General features: G+C 52.6%; 1 protein-coding gene across 2 annotated transcripts in view; it reads left to right on the plus strand.

Annotated features, from left to right (window-relative positions):
- EIF2A (eukaryotic translation initiation factor 2A) overlaps window positions 1-18,552 on the plus strand; it is a 32,776-nt gene extending 14,224 nt beyond the window's left edge. For both annotated transcript variants that reach the window (XM_055126812.1, XM_055126813.1), the window contains exons 5-14: window positions 1,195-1,294; window positions 2,053-2,135; window positions 5,156-5,229; window positions 5,363-5,507; window positions 5,666-5,782; window positions 8,981-9,552; window positions 14,369-14,482; window positions 16,486-16,614; window positions 17,795-17,860; window positions 18,303-18,552. In XM_055126812.1, coding sequence (XP_054982787.1) covers window positions 1,195-1,294; window positions 2,053-2,135; window positions 5,156-5,229; window positions 5,363-5,507; window positions 5,666-5,782; window positions 8,981-9,552; window positions 14,369-14,482; window positions 16,486-16,614; window positions 17,795-17,860; window positions 18,303-18,368 — 1,466 coding nt within the window. In that variant the 3' untranslated portion in view covers window positions 18,369-18,552. The remainder of the gene's footprint in view (window positions 1-1,194; window positions 1,295-2,052; window positions 2,136-5,155; window positions 5,230-5,362; window positions 5,508-5,665; window positions 5,783-8,980; window positions 9,553-14,368; window positions 14,483-16,485; window positions 16,615-17,794; window positions 17,861-18,302) is intronic.
- Window positions 18,553-19,061: the final 509 nt, after the last annotated feature.

The raw sequence follows: 19,061 nt of genomic DNA on the forward strand, positions 1-19,061 counted from the left end.
CCCGAGCTTTTTAATCAACAATGTACTTGAAGTGATTTCCGAGATATAGTACTTTAGGTGGAAAAATTCATAATTAGATCAAGGGAAAAGGCTCTCAAAGGGAAACTTAGAAGGTAAATAACCAGTGGATAGAGAAGATCTCAAATATTCAAATTAGTGATCACCCTCAAAATCAAAGCATTTAAAATGATGGGGCCAGAGCCCTAGGACACGGGGGAGGGTGTCTGCCTTGCATGCAGCCTTTCGATCCCGACATCCTGTATGGTCCCCTGAGCACTGCCAGGGGTAATTCCTGAGTGCAGAGTCAGGACTAACCTCTGGGCGCAGCTGGTAGGATCCCGAAAAGGAAATAAATAAAATAAGATGATCATATATGACCATATATGACCAAATGGTGCCTGGAGCACTTTCAGGAGCGAGCCCTGGGCATAGAGTCAGGAGTAAGACCTGAGCACCCTGGGTAGCCATCGTTCCGACCCCTTGCGCCCCCCACAAATTATATGACGGGGCTGGAGCAATAGCACAGTGGGTAGGGCGTTTGCCTTGGCACGCAGCCGACCCAGGTTCAATTCCCAGCATCCAATATGGTCCCCTGAGCACCACAGGGGTAACTCCTGAGTGCAGAGCCAGGGGTAACCCCTGTGCATCACCGGGTGTGACCCGAAAGGCAAAATACACATATATGTATATTTATATATGACAGTTGTTGGGTGATAAGCTTCCTGGGGTTCTTCTCCACTGAAGCATGTACCTGAGTGACTCTTTCCCAAGTAAATACCAGGGAAGTTGAGAAATACTTGAGGCTCATGGGTGGCTTTACATGATGTTTTTATGTGAATGTGATTCATAGTCATAGGCTGTTGTTAAAGAATTTTAATGAAATTTAATGGGTAAAGAATTTTAGCCCTTTGACAGCAAACTATGTCTGATGACACAAACATCAAACCTAAAGTGAGTGGTAACAGGGTTCAGAGCTTTGAGCTGCTGCCGGCAGCTGTCCTGGTGTCATGGCATCAGGGTCACTGATCATATCTAGAATTAAAGTCGGGGGTGGGGGGAAAAATTGATTTAAAGTGACTTTTTTTATCTTTATAATCTTGTGCGGTCTTTTTTTTTTTTTCCTAAGAATGATTTTTTTTTTTAAACTGGTGTTCTTAGGAGAAAATTACTGTAAAAAATTTGTTTTTCTTGCAGCTTCTAAAGATGGAGCAGCTGGAACACCCAACCTACAACTTTACGATGTGAAAACGGGGGCGTGTTTGAAGTCTTTCATTCAGAAAAAAATGCAAAATTGGTAAATGATTTAAAATGCTAATTATTCCCAAAATATCTCAAATATCTTTATTTCTCTGGTACTGAGTTTAAAAAAAACTTTCAAAATCTAAATTTTAGTTTTAGAAAGTAGTAGTAGGGGGTGGGGAAGGCACTTGGAGCTCCCCCGATGAGTGCTCCCTGCAGTGCTCAGGGGGTTGTGCAGTGCCAGGACTGATCCGGGGCCTCCCGCATACAAAGCAGGTTTGCTCCTCTCAGTTCAGCATCTGGCGGTAGAAACCTGATCAAATAAAAACTTAATCTTACGTTTTATAGAATTTTCAGAAACTGTGCCGTATTTTTCTATCGACTATGAACACTACGGCTGACCGGTGTTATTCTCCCTTTAAATAAGGAGCAGTGTCACGAGCTTGAGCTCGTTCACTGACCTTTGATGCTCTGTTCCATTTAAAATTGTTTTGAAAAATTAAATAAATTTTAAAAAATTAATATTCTGAATTTTTAAAAAAGTGGATTTAGGCCCAGTTCAGTCAACTTAATCAATGGGTGAGTAAATAGCAGTACTCCTACGTTAGGAAAGAAAAAGTTAAATTAATTGTTTGGGTGGGGACATACCCAGCTGTGCCCAGGGATTACTCCTAGCACAGTGCTCAGGGGCCATGCAGTGCCAGGGTTTCAACCCCAAACATTTGCATGTAGAATTGCACAGCAGTCCTTCGACCCGTTTCCTCCTCTTCCTGTCCAATTTTTTTAAAAAAATATTCTTCTTTCAAAATGTAGGTGTCCGTCATGGTCAGAAGATGAAGCCATTTGTGCCCGAAATGTTAACAATGAAATTCACTTCTTTGAAAACAACAATTTCGGTATGGAGAAATTGATGACATGGCTTTATTTATTTATTTATTTTTTTATTTATTCATTTATTTTGGTTTGGGGGCCACACCCGGTGGTGCTCAGGAGTTACTCTGCCTCTGCACTCAGATCACTCCTGGAGGGGCTCAGGGGACCGTATGGGTGCTGGGGGTCAAACCCGGGTCACCTGCAAGGCAAGTCCCCTTACTCGGCTGGAGTATCACAACGGCCTCAGGAATTTTATGATTTACAATAAATATAATGCTTTAATTTCATTAATTTTTAGTGTTTTTTGTTTGTTTTTTTGTTTGTTTTTGCTTTTTTGGTCACAGCTGGCAATGCACAGAGGTTACTCCTGGCTCTGCACTCAGGAATTACCCCTGGCGGTGCTCAGGGGACCATATGGGATGCTGGGAATCGAACCCAGGTTGGCCGCGTGCAAGGCAAATGCCACCTGCTGTGCTATCACTCCAGCCCCTTATTGTTTTTAAATTTGGCTTTTGGGCCACTCCCTGCACTGCTCAGGAGTTACTCCCGGTTCTGTGCTCAGGGATCACTCCTGGTTGTCCTCAGGGAATCAGACAGGGTGCTGGGGATTGAACCCGGGTCATCAGCACATGCAAGGCAGAGACCCTCCCGCTGTAGTATCACTCCAGCCCCTAAATACACAGCTCTTACTGCTTCATATGTCATCATCAGGTTATCTTAAATATAGTGAATATGTTGATGGCTAATTATTATGTTAATTCATATTAATAACTGGTCAGTGTTAATGCTGCTGAATGCTGAAACGCTAAGATCTTCTCTAGGAACTTTATATCTTGAATACCACTTTTTGTGCCTCGCTGCTGTTGGGGTTCTCTAATACAGATTATTCTTTGCTTTAATGTGTAGCATTTCAGAAACAAAGTAGGCCTCTGACCCCAGTGCCCCTCAGCCAGCTTCCATCCTGTCCTATCTGTCCATGAAGCCATCGGCCATCTCTTGCTCTACTTAAGCAGTCAGGCATCATTTTGCCTGTAAATATTTTAATACATACCACAAAAGATTAGAACTTGTTTTTTTTTTTCAATCTGGCATAATACTTTTAACATGATATTAAATATCCCATCAGTGTTCAATTTTCTAATAATTATAAATATTACAATGTTTTTAAAAACCTATCAGAACTGAGCGATAGTACAGCAGGTAGGGTGCTTGCCATGCATGTGGCTGACCCAGGTTCGATCCCTGGCATCCCACATGGTCCCCTGAGCACCACCAGGAGTGATTTCTGAGTTCAGAGCCAGGAGTAACCCCTGAGCATCATCAGGTGTGACCCCCCCATAAACAACTTAAGTTCCTTATGTACAATCCATTGCTGTATCTTCTAGGTGTAGGTTCTCCCTCTCTTATAATTCATTCTTTGTGAGACAAGGTCACAGATATAAGTTTCCAGAGTTTGACTTTTGCTGTTCTAGCTCATCCTAGAATTGTTGTCCATATTCTTGAAATAGCTAATAGAGTCATCCTCGGGATCTTTTTTTTTTTCTTTTTGGGTCACACCTGGTGATGCACAGGGGTTAGTCCTGGCTCTGCGCTCAGGAATTACCCCTGGCGGTGCTCAGGGGACCATATGGGATCCTGGGAATCAAACCAGGTCAGCCGCATGCAAGGCAAACACCCTCCCCACTGTGCTATTGCTCCAGGCCCCCGCAGGATCTTTCCTGAGGGAGATGAAGGCAGTGCTACATCATCAGGAATATACAGTGAGCCCCTTATCTAGCAGTCTCCCTTGCACCAGTTCGCCCCCCGTCTATGAACTATGGATTTAAACATGTAATGTATATGTTCAGGAGGGGGCTCGGGCCAGGCCTGGTGGGGCTGGAGGCTGCTCCTGGATCTGTGTTTGGGGTCGCTGCTGATTATGTTCAAGGGACCGTGTGGTGTCAGGGGTTGGACTAGAGTCGGCTTCACGCAAGACACATGCCTTGATTGCTTTGCTCTCTCTCACCCTTGCGTGATGTATTTTAGTCCAGTTCAACTAGTCTTGTCACTGTTATTTACTCTCAACTTGTTCCATTCTTGGCTGGTCTATCTTCAATCATTTTTTTGCCTGCCGCTCTATGGCAAGATTCTGATAGTAGCTTGTGTATTTCCCGCTCTCTGCCTAGAGTTCTTCTCTTGCAGGAAAGGGCTGGCGAGACCACGGGCTGAGGGGTGGTGGCTCTCCTGGCCTGTCTCTTGGTCATTGTTTCAAATCTCGCATCTCTGTTGCGTCTTGCCAAAACAAGAGTCATGATGCTCTGCAGTTGAGATCTCATTCACATTTCTATTCACTCTGCTCCACAGTAGCCGCGCGGCATTCTGAGAACAGCAGTGCCAGCAGTAACGCCAGTGGCAATTTAGCGACACCTCTTACTTATTTATTTACTTTGGCTTTTGGGGTCACGCTGACCATGTTCAGGGTTCCTCCTGGCTCTGCATTCAGGAATTGCTCCTGGTGGTGCTCAGGGGACCACATGGGATATCAGAAGTCGAACCCATGTCAGCCACAAGTGAGTTCCGAGCACTGCTGGGTGTGGCCCTAAAAGCCCGAAGGGAGAAAACCATTCTTAGGCTCATGACCTCCCTGGCCGGGCAGCTGGTGCTCCGGCAGGCTGCCCGCGGTTGGGCCGCCCTCCTCTTTCTGTGCCCTGCTCTCCTGCTGTTTCTCTGCCCCGCCTGTCAGTACCAGGAGTGGCATTAGTGGGCTGGGAATGTCGTTTTATTTCATTTATTTGTTTTTTTGCTTTCTGGATCACGCCCCACGATGCTCAGGGGTCCCTCCTGGCTCTGCCCTCAGGAATTACTTGTGGCGGTGCTCAGGGGACCTTATGGTATGCCTGGGATTGAACCTGGGTCGCTGTATGCAAGGCAAAGGCCCTCCCCGCTGGACTATCGCTCCAGCCCACGAATGTTAAATTTTTATGGCATGGTATATTCAGAATTGAACATAATGCGGTTTTCTCATCAATTTACCATCCTTTACTTTTTTTTTTTTATTTTTTAGATTCCATTGTAAATAAATTGCATTTGCAAAAAGTTAACGATTTTGTGTTATCACCTGGACCCCAACCATACAAGGTAAATGGCTGGTTTTGTCTGTCCCCGGGGAAGCTCGTGACACGAGCGCTGGGCCTCCGTGACGGTAGCAGACGTGTTTGCCGTGGCTTCTCCGCTTGGCGACACTCAGTAGTGGTTTGTGTTTGTGTCTTAGGTGGCTGTCTATGTCCCCGGAAGTAAGGGTGCCCCTTCATTTGTTAGATTATACCAGTACCCCAACTTCGATGGACCTCACGCAGCTTTAGCCAATAAAAGTTTCTTTAAGGCGGATAAGGTCACGATGCTGTGGAATAAGAAAGGTAGGTTAGATGTTCCTCTCCCGTGTCTGGGGGTCCCACGCAGACCCGCTCCTCCCCAGAGAAGTTTGCATGTGCTGTTGGATGCATGAGCAGTTTCCTTCCCACCGGTCGCTGCGTCCGTGTCCTTGAGCTCACGAAGGTGTTTTTCCCCGTCGCAGCTACTGCGGTGCTGGTAATAGCCAGTACGGAGGTGGACAAGACCGGCGCCTCCTACTACGGTGAGCAGACGCTGCACTACATCGCGACCAACGGAGAGAGCGCCGTGGTGCAACTCCGTGAGTGTCCCTCCCGGGCCGCTGTGGGACCCGCCGTCCGGGACGGCAGCTCGGCTTGTCCCCCTGCTTGAGGGCTCGGACTCGTCGGTTGCAGTGCTCTGCCGTCAGTGCTCTCCCTTATACCCCCGCACTCCCCAAACAGGGCTTGCTTGGGCCAAGTGCAGTTAGTCCTCTCGCTAGGAAACGCTCGCAGGGGAACTTGCTGAGTGAGTGCTGCCGGGAGTCGCGCTCTGGAACTTGGCTGTTTTGTTGGGCCTGGCGGGCGAGGCCACTTCTTCTGGCCAGTTGGCCCAGTGACAAGCACAGGGCGTCATTCCGATGGAAGCCAGACGCAGAACACGCCCCCCTGCCCCGTGCGCTGTCGTTACCATCTGGAAAGACCCCTCGGTCTGACGGATGCGGGTGCTGGCACACAGCTCGTTTGGCTTGTGGGTTTGGGCTGGTTGGTTCGGGGTCCACACCCTGCAGCGGTCAGCTCTGACTCCCGGCTCTGCGCTCGGGAACGATGGTCGTGGGGCACGGGGGACGCCAGGATTCTGCCTGGCCTTGTGTAAGGCAAGTGCCCGGCCCGCGTACTGTCTCTGCAGCCCGCCCAGAGTATGGACTGTCTCTCCCCACGCAGGTGAAGTCACAGTGTAAACACGTCACTTGAAAGCATGGTGGCAGTGTCACGGAGCTGTGACCAAGGTTAAGTGCTGGCCTTGCGTGTGGCTGCAGCCCCTGGTTCAAGTCCTGGCACCGCACATGCCCCCTGAGCACTGCCAGGCATCGGCCCTGGGCGCAGAGCCAGGTGTGTGACCCTTTTCTGGGGTGTGGTCCCCTCAAAAAGACACACCAAAAAAGTATAGTGGATGCCAAGAATGTAGCTTAGAGGGTTTGGTGAGAGGTTCTGAAAGTGAATGCATGCAGTAGAAGGGAAGATTTCTTAACAGAAAGAGCGTACAACTGACAGAGGGAAAATTGAAAACTTCTGAGGGCCAAATATGACCTTTATTAGTACTATTTATAAAGATGTCCGTCTGTTCCAAATTAATCTGAAAATTAAATTTAAATGCCAGTTGATTTAAAAAATAAACTAGACAAGTTGATTCTGAAATTGCTGTGAAAAGATGGTCGCTAGAACATACAGGCATGTTTTAAAAACATGGCAAGAGAGTAGGGCAGGGAGCAGGCCGATGGTACCGCAGGGAGGGCACTTGACTTGCAGCCGCCGACCCCGGTTCCATCCCCAGCTCCCCAGGTGGTCTCTGAGCCAGGAGTAAGCCCTGAGTTCCTACAGGTGTGGCCCCCACACTGAAAAAGAACAGGAGGACAGTGGGAATTCTACAAAATGTGAGGTGATTATAATCGAGACAGCTGAGTTCTGGTTCCTGGATGGCCAGAGAAATCAGCAGATCGGACCAAAATCCAGAAGTGGATGGCACTGTCAGTGTCACCAGGATGCAGTAAAGTACTGGGACCAGCGGGGAAGTATTGAATATGTAACACGTGGTTTGCAGGCGACCGGTGACCTGCCTGGAGCAGAGCACGGGTAATGCCCCCTTTCATCAGAACTCTGTGTTCCACGGGAACCTGAACACGTCACCTACAGGCACAGCTACATGAAGGGGGCCTGGGGCTAAATGAAGGTGGTCTCTAGGCTTTTTTATTTTCTTTTAAAGTTTGAGGCAGCCTTTGCAGTAGCCAGTGAAAGGTTCTCGTGTAGACGACGTTGTCACACCACACCCTCCACCTGGGCACCCAGACTCCCCCCTCGTCAGCCACCCACCGTCCTGCCCTTAAAGTGGAAAAGCCTCCCGAGACAGGCCTAAGCGCCGAGGGCAGCAGCGATGAGCTTGAATGCATCCTAGATTCCCGTGGGGAAAGGGAAGGCTGCCAGGAGTCAGCAAGAGCTTGAGGAGAAGTGCTTGAGTAGACCAGGGCTGAGTGTGAGAAAGGGACGCTGTGTGAACATGACAAGTAGGTCAGGCAGAGGCCAGTCGTGAGAGACCTGGGCGTGGGAAGTCAAAAGTCCACAGAACAGAACTGCAGGTGTGTGGAGAGCGGAGGGGGGGGAGGAATCCACGAGAGGTGCCGAGAGACGCCGCGGCTGGCGCAGCGGTGCGGAGGTGGGGCCTGTGCTCGCATGTGGCGGCGGCCAGCATCCTGCTCCAGCATCCTGCTCCAGAGTCGGTCCTGCCAGGGCCGCGCCCACAGTACCAGCGGATGTGGCGAAAAAAAAAATTTAGTAATAGTCTAAGTTGTATCGTTTATTTCCTAAAGTGTTTCGCTCACAGTGAGATAGAAAAGGGGATGCCAGATCTGGCCTTGACGGTTAGTAAGGATGAAACTGCAGCGTGCGTGAGAACGCGCCTCTGTGACCCCCAGCTCACCTCGGTGTGGGTTAGTACAGCCTCCCCCGGGGCGCCTGGGCTGGGGGAAAGCCCGTCCCGCAGGCGCCCCCGGGGGTCTCCGAGCAGACTGCCCTGCCCAGGGGGCACAGCTGGAAAAGAGCCACCAGACGGGCACACCTCCTTTTGTTTTGTCTCCCACCCCCATTTTCCCCCTCAATTTTATCGAAATATAACTAACATTCTAGAGGTTTCAGCTGGACAGTGAGATGATCTAAGTAAATAGGGTGAAATGACTTCCATCAGAAAGTGAGTTAGTCCCCCCACAAAATTGTGTATGAGAGAGAGAGAGAGAGAGAGAGAGAAGGGGGAGAGAGGGAGGGGGAGAGAGAGAGAAGGGAGAGGGAGAGAGAAATGAAAAGCAAAGGTCTCGAGATTTGGTTTTTGTGAGCATTTGTTAGGAGAAAGATGCTTCATTTCAGCAAAACTATTCTGAAAGGATGTTTGAGAGACAGAGGGCTGCTTGGGGTTAGAGGGGATTAATTCCCTTTGTGACAGGCCTTTGTGTTTTTATTGCTGTCACATTTTACCGCTGTCAGTAAAAGCTAATTTATTAATAGTAGCCTTTGATTATATGAGTCCAAATGGCCGAAATGTTTCAAAGCACTCGTGATTCATTAGGGATTCTTAAATAAATTTATTGTACCTTAATTCCCGTCGTATTTTACGTGAAAGTATTTTAATAGAAGCATGCTTTGAAATGTGGGCTTGTTTTTCCTAGACGAGTCTATACTGCAGATATAAACTGCTGATAAATGATGCATTCTTGTTCTGGGTCGCTAATTCGGGTTTTATGTTCTCTTCTCAGCAAAGAATGGCCCCATCTATGATGTGGTGTGGAATTCCAGTTCCACTGAGTTTTGCGCAGTGTATGGCTTCATGCCTGCCAAGGCGACCATTTTCAACCTGAAGTGCGACCCCGTGTTCGACTTTGGCACCGGCCCCCGGAACGCAGCCTTCTACAGCCCGCACGGACACATCCTGGTGCTGGCGGGGTTCGGGAACCTGCGGGGGCAGATGGAGGTGTGGGACGTGAAGAACTACAAGCTCATCTCCAAGCCCGTGGCCTCGGACTCCACCTACTTCGCCTGGTGCCCCGACGGCGAGCACATCCTCACGGCCACGTGCGCGCCGCGGCTGCGGGTGAACAACGGCTTCAAGGTGTGGCACTACACCGGCTCCGTGCTGCACAGGTACGACGTGCCCGCCAGCGGGGAGCTCTGGCAGGTCTCCTGGCAGCCCTTCCTCGACGGCACATTCCCGGCCAAGAGAATCACGTACCAGGCGGTGCCCAGCGACGTGCCCAGCGAGGAGCCCAAGGTCGCCTCGGCCTACAGGCCCCCGGCCCTGCGGAACAAGCCCGTCACCAGTTCCAAGCTGGTACGTGACGTGTGGCTGCCGTGGACGGAGAAGGCTTGGCCGTGCGTCCCCGCCCCCGGCCCGGCCCCACTTGACAGGCCTCTCTCTCTCTCTCCTCTCTCTCTCCTCTCTCTCTCTTCCCTCTCTCTCTCTCTCGCTCTCTCTCTCACTCGCTCTCTCTCGCTCTCTCTCTCACTCTCTCTCTCGCTCTCTCTCCTGCTCTCTCTCTCTGTCTCTCTGTCTCTCTCTGTCTCTCTGTCTCTCGCTCTCTCTCCTGCTCTCTCTCTCTGTCTCTGTCTCTCTCTGTCTCTCTGTCTCTCGCTCTCTCTCCTGCTCTCTCTCTCTGTCTCTCTGTCTCTCTCTGTCTCTCTCGCTCTCTCTCTCTCTCGCTCCTTTTCTTTCCTTTTGTTCTTTGGGTCACACCCGGCAGTGCCCAGCGCTCGCTCCTGGCGGGGCTGGGAGACCTTATGGGATGCCAGGCTCGCCCTGCCCGCTGGACTGGCCTTCCCACCCCAGGAACGGCTTCTGTTTTCTGTTACAGGCGCTCTCGGGGCACAGAGGTCAGTGGGAGAGCCCTGGTTACGGTGTAGGAGGCCCTGGGTTCTATTCACAGCACTGGGGGGGCAGTGTCTGTATGTGTGTGTGTGTGTGTATGTGTGTGTGTGTGTCTGTGTGTCTGTGTGTGTGTGTGTCTGTGTGTGTGTGTGTCTGTGTCTGTCTCTGTCTCTGTGTGTGTCTGAGAGAGAGAGGAGGGGAGGAGAGGGGAGGGGAGGGGAGAGCAGCATTGCGGAGCTCCGGGAGGGCGGTCACTCGGGACACGTGTCCGTCCGAAGTTCAGCCAGGCAGTGACCTGTGAGCATGGACGTTATTGCCGGATTTGAAGTGGACCATAACACTTGGCATAAAACAGCCGATTAGGCCCTGGGGACAGGGCTTTCTCGGGAGGTGACTGCTTCCCGTCTCTGTGACACTCTTTGGGCGGGGGGTTGTCCGGAGCTACATCTGCCCTCGTCTTGCTCTCTAGGTTATGTAGTAGAGCAGTAGAGAGTGAGCTTGTAGGTTACTGAAAATTTCTCTTCATGCTCCATGAAACTAGTTTGGGGCCAGAGAGTTGGTCGAGCAGGCACCCTTACCGTGCGTGCAGCCACCCTAGGTTTGGTTCCTGACACCCCAAGGAGTTCCCCAAGCTCTCCAGGAGTGAGTCCTGAGCACAGAGCCAGGTGTCAGCCCTGAGCACGTGGCCCAGAACGAAAACAAAACAAAAAAATCCTTGTTAGGATAGGAGATAGAAAGAGAATTTATTCTAGAAGGATGATAAAACTTTAAAGTTTCAAACTTTTTTTTTTTGCTTTCTGGGTCACATCAGAAATGTAAAATGCACAGGGGTTACTCCTGGCTCTGCACTCAGGAATTACTCCTGGCGGTGCTGGGGGGACCATATGGGATGCTGGAAATCGATCATGGGTCGGCCGCATGCAAGGCAAACGCCCTACCCACTGTGCTATCACTCCAGCCCCTAAAGTTTCAAACCTGATATGAACTCCTTAAAAGCAACTGTTTGAGGGGCTGGAGCAATAGCGCAACGGGTAAGGCGTTTTCCTTGCACGCGGCCGACCCGGGTTTGAGTCCCAGCATCCCATATGGTTCCCTGAGCACGGCCAGGAGTAATTCCTGAGTGCAGAGCCAGGAGTGACCCCTGAGCATCGCTGGGTGTGACCCAAAAAGAAAAAGAAAAAAGCAACTGTTTGAACATTTAAGGTGTTGATTAAAATTTGCTTTTTTGTGTGAGATAGTGATTATATGATCCAGTCCAGTCATTTTGATTGTAGGACCCACGTGTAAGACTCCCAGTTCATCGGGGAGAGAATTGTGTTCGTATCTAATTCCAGAAATGACAAAACATTGTCAGGAAATTCCTAAACACAAAGTTTGGTCGATCCCCACACCCAGGACCACGGGAGGAGGGGGTGGGAGGAGGAGTGTGAGGACTCTCCCCCCGAAGAGAACTTTAAAACACACGTGTGTTCAAGGTGTGGGGTGGGGAAGCGTGTGACAGGACCCCACATCACACCCCCGGCTCCCCAGATTCCGTTTGTCATGAGTAGAAAATTGCACGTGACACGTTTGAAGGCGCTTGGCTTTCAGAAATGAACTTGACCGCTTTGCCTTTATGATTTGCTCATCAAAATAGCCCCAAGAGTCTTTTTTCTTTTTTAACCTGTTTTCTTTGCTTTTTATTCATTTATTTTTGTTCGTATTTTTTAAAATTTATTTATGTTTATGAGTCACCGTGAGATTCATTTACCGACTTACAAAGTTTCGTGATTACATTCCAGCCGCACTGCGTTGGGCACCGTCCCTCCCCAGAGCCCCTTCTCCACCCGGCTGAAGACAAGAGTTGTATTAGCGAGGGGGACCATGTGCCCGACTGGCGTCTGCAGCGCTGCCGGGGGGCCGAGCCCTGGCGTGTGGGGGAGCCCCCCCGCCCCCCACTCACGCTTTCTCCTCGCCTCAGGCCCCTCCACACTGTGGGGTGTCTGCGGGCTGAGAGCAGGAACCCCAGCTTGGTTTCATCCTGGGCCGCTCCCAGTGGTGCTCTCAGGGACCCCGCGGGGACAGGACAGACCCCAGGGCCTCGCCCTGGCCTGTGTGCTGCTAAGCCACGTCCCTGGTCCCCACGCATGTGGCACGATCTGAGCCAGCTGGCAGCCCTGGCAGCTCCACGTGCCTCTCAGCCCCCGGCATCCTGGGAGTCGGCCCTGAGTTGATCGTTCAGAGGGCACTGGGAGTCAGGAGAGGTTATGGTTCCCACACACACTCCTGTATTTTTTTTTATTTCATTTATTATTATTATTTGCTTTTTGGGTCACACCCGGCGATGCACAGGGGATACTCCTGGCTCTGCGCTCAGGAATTACCCCTGGTGGTGCTCGGGGGACTATATGGGATGTTGGGAATCGAACCCGGGTCGACCGCGTGCAAGGCAAACGCCCTCCCCGCTGTGCCATTCCCCCTCGGGCGATGCCACATACCTGTGCCGTGGCACCTTTTATTTTTCTCCCCCGGCTTCTGACCGACATGTGAAATGAAGCGCTTTAAAAAGATTCCTCTGGGCTGGGGCGAGTCAGCAGGCTCCCGGCTTCCAGCAGCATCTCCTACGGTCAGTCCTGAGCACAGAGCCAGGAGTCACCCGAGCACAGCAGCGTGTGGGGTTTTGCACTTGAGCTCAGTGCTCCTCGGCCTTTTTGTGTCTGCGGCCCCGTGAGGCCTTGTTTCTCTCCTGTGCCCCCCGCCCTGCGCCCCGCCTCACCCTTCCGCCCTGGCCCCCATTTACACGATTTCCACCTGCAGCTTGGGGTGCCCGGGGCCCTGTGAGAGACACTGTCCAGTTAATGAGTTGATCTGTAGCCTCCGGTCCTTCCCCCCTTGTTGGTGCCAGTTCCAGGTGTTTGCTACAGTATTGGCAGCCCAAGCCCCGTGTTTTACATCGAGTCCTCTTGGCTCCTGTACCCAAATCACCCTCTTGCTCCCACAGTCGCTCGGTGGTTTAAAAATAGTCCCTAGTGAAAGCAATGTCAGTTTTCTGTCTCCAACCTGACGGCTCCGTGGGTTTGGGTAGGCGTCCTCGTTATGTTCATCCTGAATTCAGTTACGCAGTTGCTTGCCTCTTCCTGTTCGACTTACATCTTATAGGTCCTGTTTTTGTTTTTCCATTTGCTTTGACTTTTTATCTTCTAATCTCTGCAAATAAAGACCTAGCAAGTAATTCTTTGTGCAAAGAAAACAAATGACCGGCAGTCCTGAGGTCCCATGGAGCTTCCGAAGATGCTGTTGTTGGTGTCTGATTTCAGAAGAAGCACACGTCAGTCGTAGTACTAGGAAAAATCCTCTTGTTTTGACAAAACAAAAATGAATTTTGCCAGTCTTTAGATAACTGAATGCATTACATACCAGCGAACACAAAGGTGTGCAGGAAATCTCTTCTGAGAGTTAGCTAGGCCTTGCCTACTCCAGAGGAGATGGGAGCATCACCCTTTAAATCACTTTGATGAGATAAGTTTATGCCACATGGGAAAAGCATATGATTTATTGTATATGCTTTTAAAAAAGAAATATTTTTAATGAATCACCGTGAGATACAATTACAGACTTACAGACTTTCGTGATTATGTTTCAGTCATACAGTGATCAAGTATCCACTCCTCCACCAGTGCCCATTCTCCACCAGTGTTCCCAGTATCCCTCCTGCCACCCCCACCCCATCTTCCCCTCCCCTGCCCCCCCACCCCCCCCACCCTCCGCTGCCTCTGTGGCAGGCACATTCCCTTCTACTCTCTCTCCTTTCAGGTGTTGTGGTTTGCAAACACAGGTAGTAAGTGGCCATCATGTTCGGTCTATAGTCTGCTTTCAGCACGCATCTCCCATCCTGAGCGAGCCCTCCAAGCATCCTTTGCTTGGTGGTCCCTTCTCTATCTCAGCAACCTTTTCCCCCAGCATGTGAGGCCGGCTTCCAAGCCATGGAGGAGTCCTCCTGGTCTTTATCACTATTATCCTTGGGTGTTAGTCTCCCATTCTGTTACTCTATACTCCACAAATGAGTGCAGTCATCCTATGTCTGTCCCTCTCTCTCTGACTCATTTCATGTAGCATGATTCTCTCCATATCAATCCATTTATATGCAAATTTCATGACTTCATGTTTTCTAACAGCTGCATAGTATTCCATCGTGTAGATGTACCAGAGTTTCTTGAACCAATCATCTGTTCTCGGGCACTCGGGTTGTTTCCAGATTTGTATATTCTTCTTAAAGCCCGGGTTTCCTTTCTGTCTCCGATAGCATGAGGAGGAACCACCTCAGAATATGAAGCCGCAACCAGGGAATGACAAGCCATTATCCAAAACCGCCCTTAAAAATCAGCGGAAGCACGAGGCTAAGAGAGCCGCAAAGCAGGTATGTAGGGGCTGATCGCTCCCAAACAAACCAAGCGCTTAAATTAGCTTTTGGCCCGGGAGCTGAAGGGATCGGAGTCGAGAGAGGGGGTTTCCTCACGCACGATGGGCATCGGACTGCCCTGGCCCGCTCGTCTCTCTGGTGTGACCTTCTAAATAGCCCTGCGTGTGTTTAATGGACACTAAGGCCCTGGGCCTGGGTTTAAACCCCTATTGGGTGTTTCTTGCTGTGGACTGGTTCTGCTTTGGGGGCGCCTCTGTGCAGGGTTATTTTAGTTTGCTTTAGGTTATTTGGCACTGAAGCCATTTTATCCCGTGTGTCTGTTAGCTAAGAAAGTATTAGAGTATTAACTGAAGTTGAGTTTCATTAAAAATAATGACGGGGCTGGAGCGATAGCACAGCGGGTAGGACGTTTGCCTTACATGGGGCCAACCCGGGTTCTAATCCCAGCATCCCATATGGTCCCCTGAGCACCGCCAGGGGTAATTCCTGAGTGAAGAGCCAGGAGTAACCCCTGTGCATCGCCGGGTGTGACCCAAAAACAAAAACAAAAATAATGATGGGGGGGCTGCTGGAGCGAGAACACAACGGGTAAGGCATTTGCCTTGCACACAACCAACCCGGGGTTCGATTCCCAGCATCCCATATGGTCCCCCAGGCACCGCCACGAGTAACCCCTGTGCATTGCCGGGTATGACCCAAAAAGCAAAAAAAATTTAAAGAGTAATAATGATAAAATAACACAGATCTAAGCACTGAAAGTACACAGACAACGGAATTCTGTGAGGTAAATGTTGTGTGATGTGTGTGTGTGTGTGTGTGTGTGTGTCTGGAAAACCATTCCAGATTAACAATGGGCCAGGAGCCGTGACTGTGTGTGGTGTGTGGTGTGTGGTGTGTGGTGGCTGGCAGGGCGGCTGGGGAAGGCCCGTCGAGGCGTGGGGGCGGTGGTTCTGAGATGAAGAGCGGGCAGCCGGCCCGGCGCTTGCAGTTTCACAGGTGAAGTCGCTTCTGAGTCCGGGAACGTAGCCACCGTCTTGAGACGCAGGGTTCCGTCATGCAGCCACAGTTTGCTAAAATCTGGGCTTTACAAAACTTGGGTTGGTTTTTGTTTTGTTTTGTTTTAGTCTTTTGGTTGGGGGGGACATCCAGCAGTCCTGGGGGTGCCAGGGGCGGGACCCATATGTCTCCGGCCCTTTGAGCCCGCTCTGCTGTCCCCGTGTTCTTTAACTGTTAATGTATTTCCACCAGGAATGATCCTTAAATCAGGTCTAGACTGTCTGAATCAAATATCCTAGTTCCGGATTTTGTTTGGATAAACCGGGCCGGTCCTTTAGCCTGTGCCCACAGTGCCCTCTGCTGGCCGGGGGGTGCCGGTGCGTCCTCTGCCGGGTGTCCCGCAGGACCGTTGGCCTGAGCTTTGGTGCAAGAATTCCCGCGCTCGATTAAGGAGCGCGTCCGTCACCTGGTGCGTATCTGTCTCTGGCCAGAGCAGTCGTGCTCAAGCGAGCTGCGGTCATGCAGTGCCGCCTGCCCGCCGTGGTCTCCAAGCTGGCCCCGCCCCCACCGCACCCCCTTCCCCGGCGCCCACCGGGCAGTTCCTGGCCCTGTTTCGCTGGCTGGGTGTTGGGTTTTTCAGGGCGTCCCTGTGGTGCTGTCCCCAGCACCGTCCACTGCCGTCTCTGGTCAGCGCGGAGCGTCGTGACCGCGGGCTCCTTCCTCTGTTGCAGGCGGCCAGACTCTTTGCTTTTCCTGGACGAGTCTCGGCCGTGCGGGGTCCCCAGGAGGGCTGCGGGGGCCCCCGAGGTGTCCCGGACGCCCGCGCGTGGGCCCCTCGGGAGGAATCCGCGTGCTGCTGAGTCTGCGGGTCCCTCCGTGTGAGAGTCGGCGTGAGCGCCAAGAGCACAGCTGCGGCTCCTGCGGCTCTCAAGCCACCGCGGTGTGGGCGGAAATACTTAACGCTTGGCTTTGGGAAACGGAGGTTTTGAAAATATTCCCCGCAGGAAGCAAGAAACGACAAGAGCCCAGACGTGGCGTCTCCTCCCGCTCCCCAGAGCGCGCCCCGCAACCCTGCGCCGCAGCCGACTTCCGGAGACCCCGAGACAGACAAGAAGATCAAGAACCTAAAGAAGGTGAGCGACCTCGGGACAAAGAGGGCACGGCCTGCAGCGGCGCGGGGCGGGGCTCCGAGCCAAGTCACGGGAAAGAGGGGGGCCAGCACTGCCAGCATGGCCCCAGAGACAAAATCAGTCATAAAATAAAGATGAAGAGGGGCTGGAGCGTTAGTACAGCGGTTAGGGCACTTGCCTGGCATGTAGCCGACCTGGGTTCGATCTCCAGCACCCAGTATGGTCCCCCAAGCACCGCCCGAGTGATCGCTGCGTGCAGAGCCAGGAGTAGCCCTGAGCATCCGCAGGTGTGGCCCCCAAAACATTAACAGACAATAGAGATGAGGAAGCATCTTCCTTCTCACGCCCAACCGTGATGGTGGGGCCCCTCCCGCTGTGCTGGGCGTTTCTGTGGGTTCCAGACACAGGCTCCCTCCGAGAGGGGTGAATGGGCCGGGAATGAGACCAGCAGTCAGTCTACATACGCACATGCAAAGCGCCGAAAAGTAGGCCAAACCCCAAAAAAGCAAGAAGTTGCCCTGGTTGGATACCCCAGCACCACATCCGGTCCTCCATGCCACCAGGGGTCACTCCTGAGCACAAGGCCAAGAGCAGCCCACACACTCTCTCTCTCTCTCACTCACACACACACACACACACACACACACACACACACACACACACACACACACACACACACGCAGACACACACACACACCACCAGGGGTCACTCCTAAGCACAAGGCCAAGAGCAGCCCACACACTCTCTCTCTCTCTCACACACCCACACACCCACACACACACACACACACCCACGCACAGACACACACACTCACAGACACACACAAACACACAGACTCACACACAACTTGAACAGTATTTTCCAGCTGGGGGTGGCTCAGAGGCTGGGCACAGGCCTTGCGTGTGGGGCACTACTGGGTGCGCACACTGTCCCATCCGCGTGTCCCGCCCCGCCGTGGCCCCTACGGAGGGAATGTGTCTTTCTGAATCCGTGTTCCTAGCAGTCCTGTCTGCAGGGTGCGGGGGTCACACCCGGCCGCACACACGCGCGGCTGGCGCCCGCCACCGCCCTGCCCGCCGCGGCCTCTGCAGAAACTGCTCCCGCGGTGTTTGCACAGAGCGTCCGGGGAAGGTCGCCTCGGCTCCCTTTGCTCCCGCTAACGTCGCCGCGCTTGCCTTGCAGAAGCTGAAGGCCATCGAGCAGCTGAAGGAGCAGGCGGCGGGCGGGAAGCAGCTGGAGAAGAATCAGGTCTCGCCCGCTTTTGTCTCCCCGTCAGGGCTGGCACTCGCGTCACCGTCCCCCTCCCGGTGTCGGCACCTGTGCCTGGTCGGGCCCCAGCGCAGCCCGGAGACTTGAGTTCTTGGGGCCGTGTGTGTTCTGCCGTCCCTTCTCTTGCGCGGGGCGGACAGTGGACGTGGGTGGGTCACTGCCGCCAGGCCCGTCCGTGCTGTGAGTCCATGAGACGCCTCCGTCTCCCGCCCGCCCTCGCCCCTGCCGCGGCGCCCCACGCTGAGCACGCGGCGGGAACCGGCCAGGAAGCCGTGAGGGGCGTCTGTCCCCTGGCTCACAGCAGGAGCCGCCCCGCATGGCCTGGGGGGGGGACGGGGCCCTCCTGGCTTCTCGCTCCTTTGCGCGCGGCCCCTCCGCTCCCTCCCTGTGCCCCGCCTTGACGGGTCTCCGGCCTTTCCAGCTGGAGAAGATCCAGAAGGAGAAAGCGCTTCTGCAGGAGCTGGAGGACCTGGAGCTGGGCGTGTGAGGAGCCCCAGGGAGCACGCGTGACCGACGGACGCGGCGTCAGCAGCAGGCGGGTGCCGGGACCCTGCGTCCGTCCGCCCTGGGGGGCCGCAGGCGCCTCTGCCGCCGTCTCGGACTCGCTCTGTTGGGCCGGCCAGGCGCGGTTCGAGAGGCCTGGATGATGCCTATTAAATTGATTTCCACACCCTGCGTCTTGCAGACTGCGTTGTGTCACGCGTGGTGTGGAGGACCCGCGGGAGAGCTCAGGCTCAGCGTGAGGCACGTTAGCGGCAAGCACCGTGTCCAGAGGGCTGTTTCCCACTAGCGGCTGCAGACACGGCCAGCCCGGTCGCTCTGGCCCGGGTAGACATTCCCAGTTAAGGACTCCTTGGGGGAGCCGCAGAGGTAGAGCGGCAGGTAAGGTGCTTGCCTGGCACACGGCCAGCCCGGTTCCGGCCCCGGCACCCCACGTGGCCCTCGGCAGTGAGCCCCAGCACCTCTGGGAAATAAACAGAAATAAACAAAAAAATAGTGTACTGAAAGATGAATTTCAGGGTTTTTATTTTAAAATATATTTTGAATTGTGAATGGAGTATTTGTGTGCTTTCAATATTATCTCCTTTCTCATAGTAGACAAACAGTATTAGTTTCACAATATAGTAAATGTTTTCGTTTTGTTTTTCTTTGCGTCGGGGGTCACCCATGGCGTGGCTTA

This window comes from Sorex araneus, chromosome 2 (genome assembly GCF_027595985.1).
Source record: "Sorex araneus isolate mSorAra2 chromosome 2, mSorAra2.pri, whole genome shotgun sequence".
Lineage (NCBI taxonomy): Eukaryota > Metazoa > Chordata > Mammalia > Eulipotyphla > Soricidae > Sorex > Sorex araneus.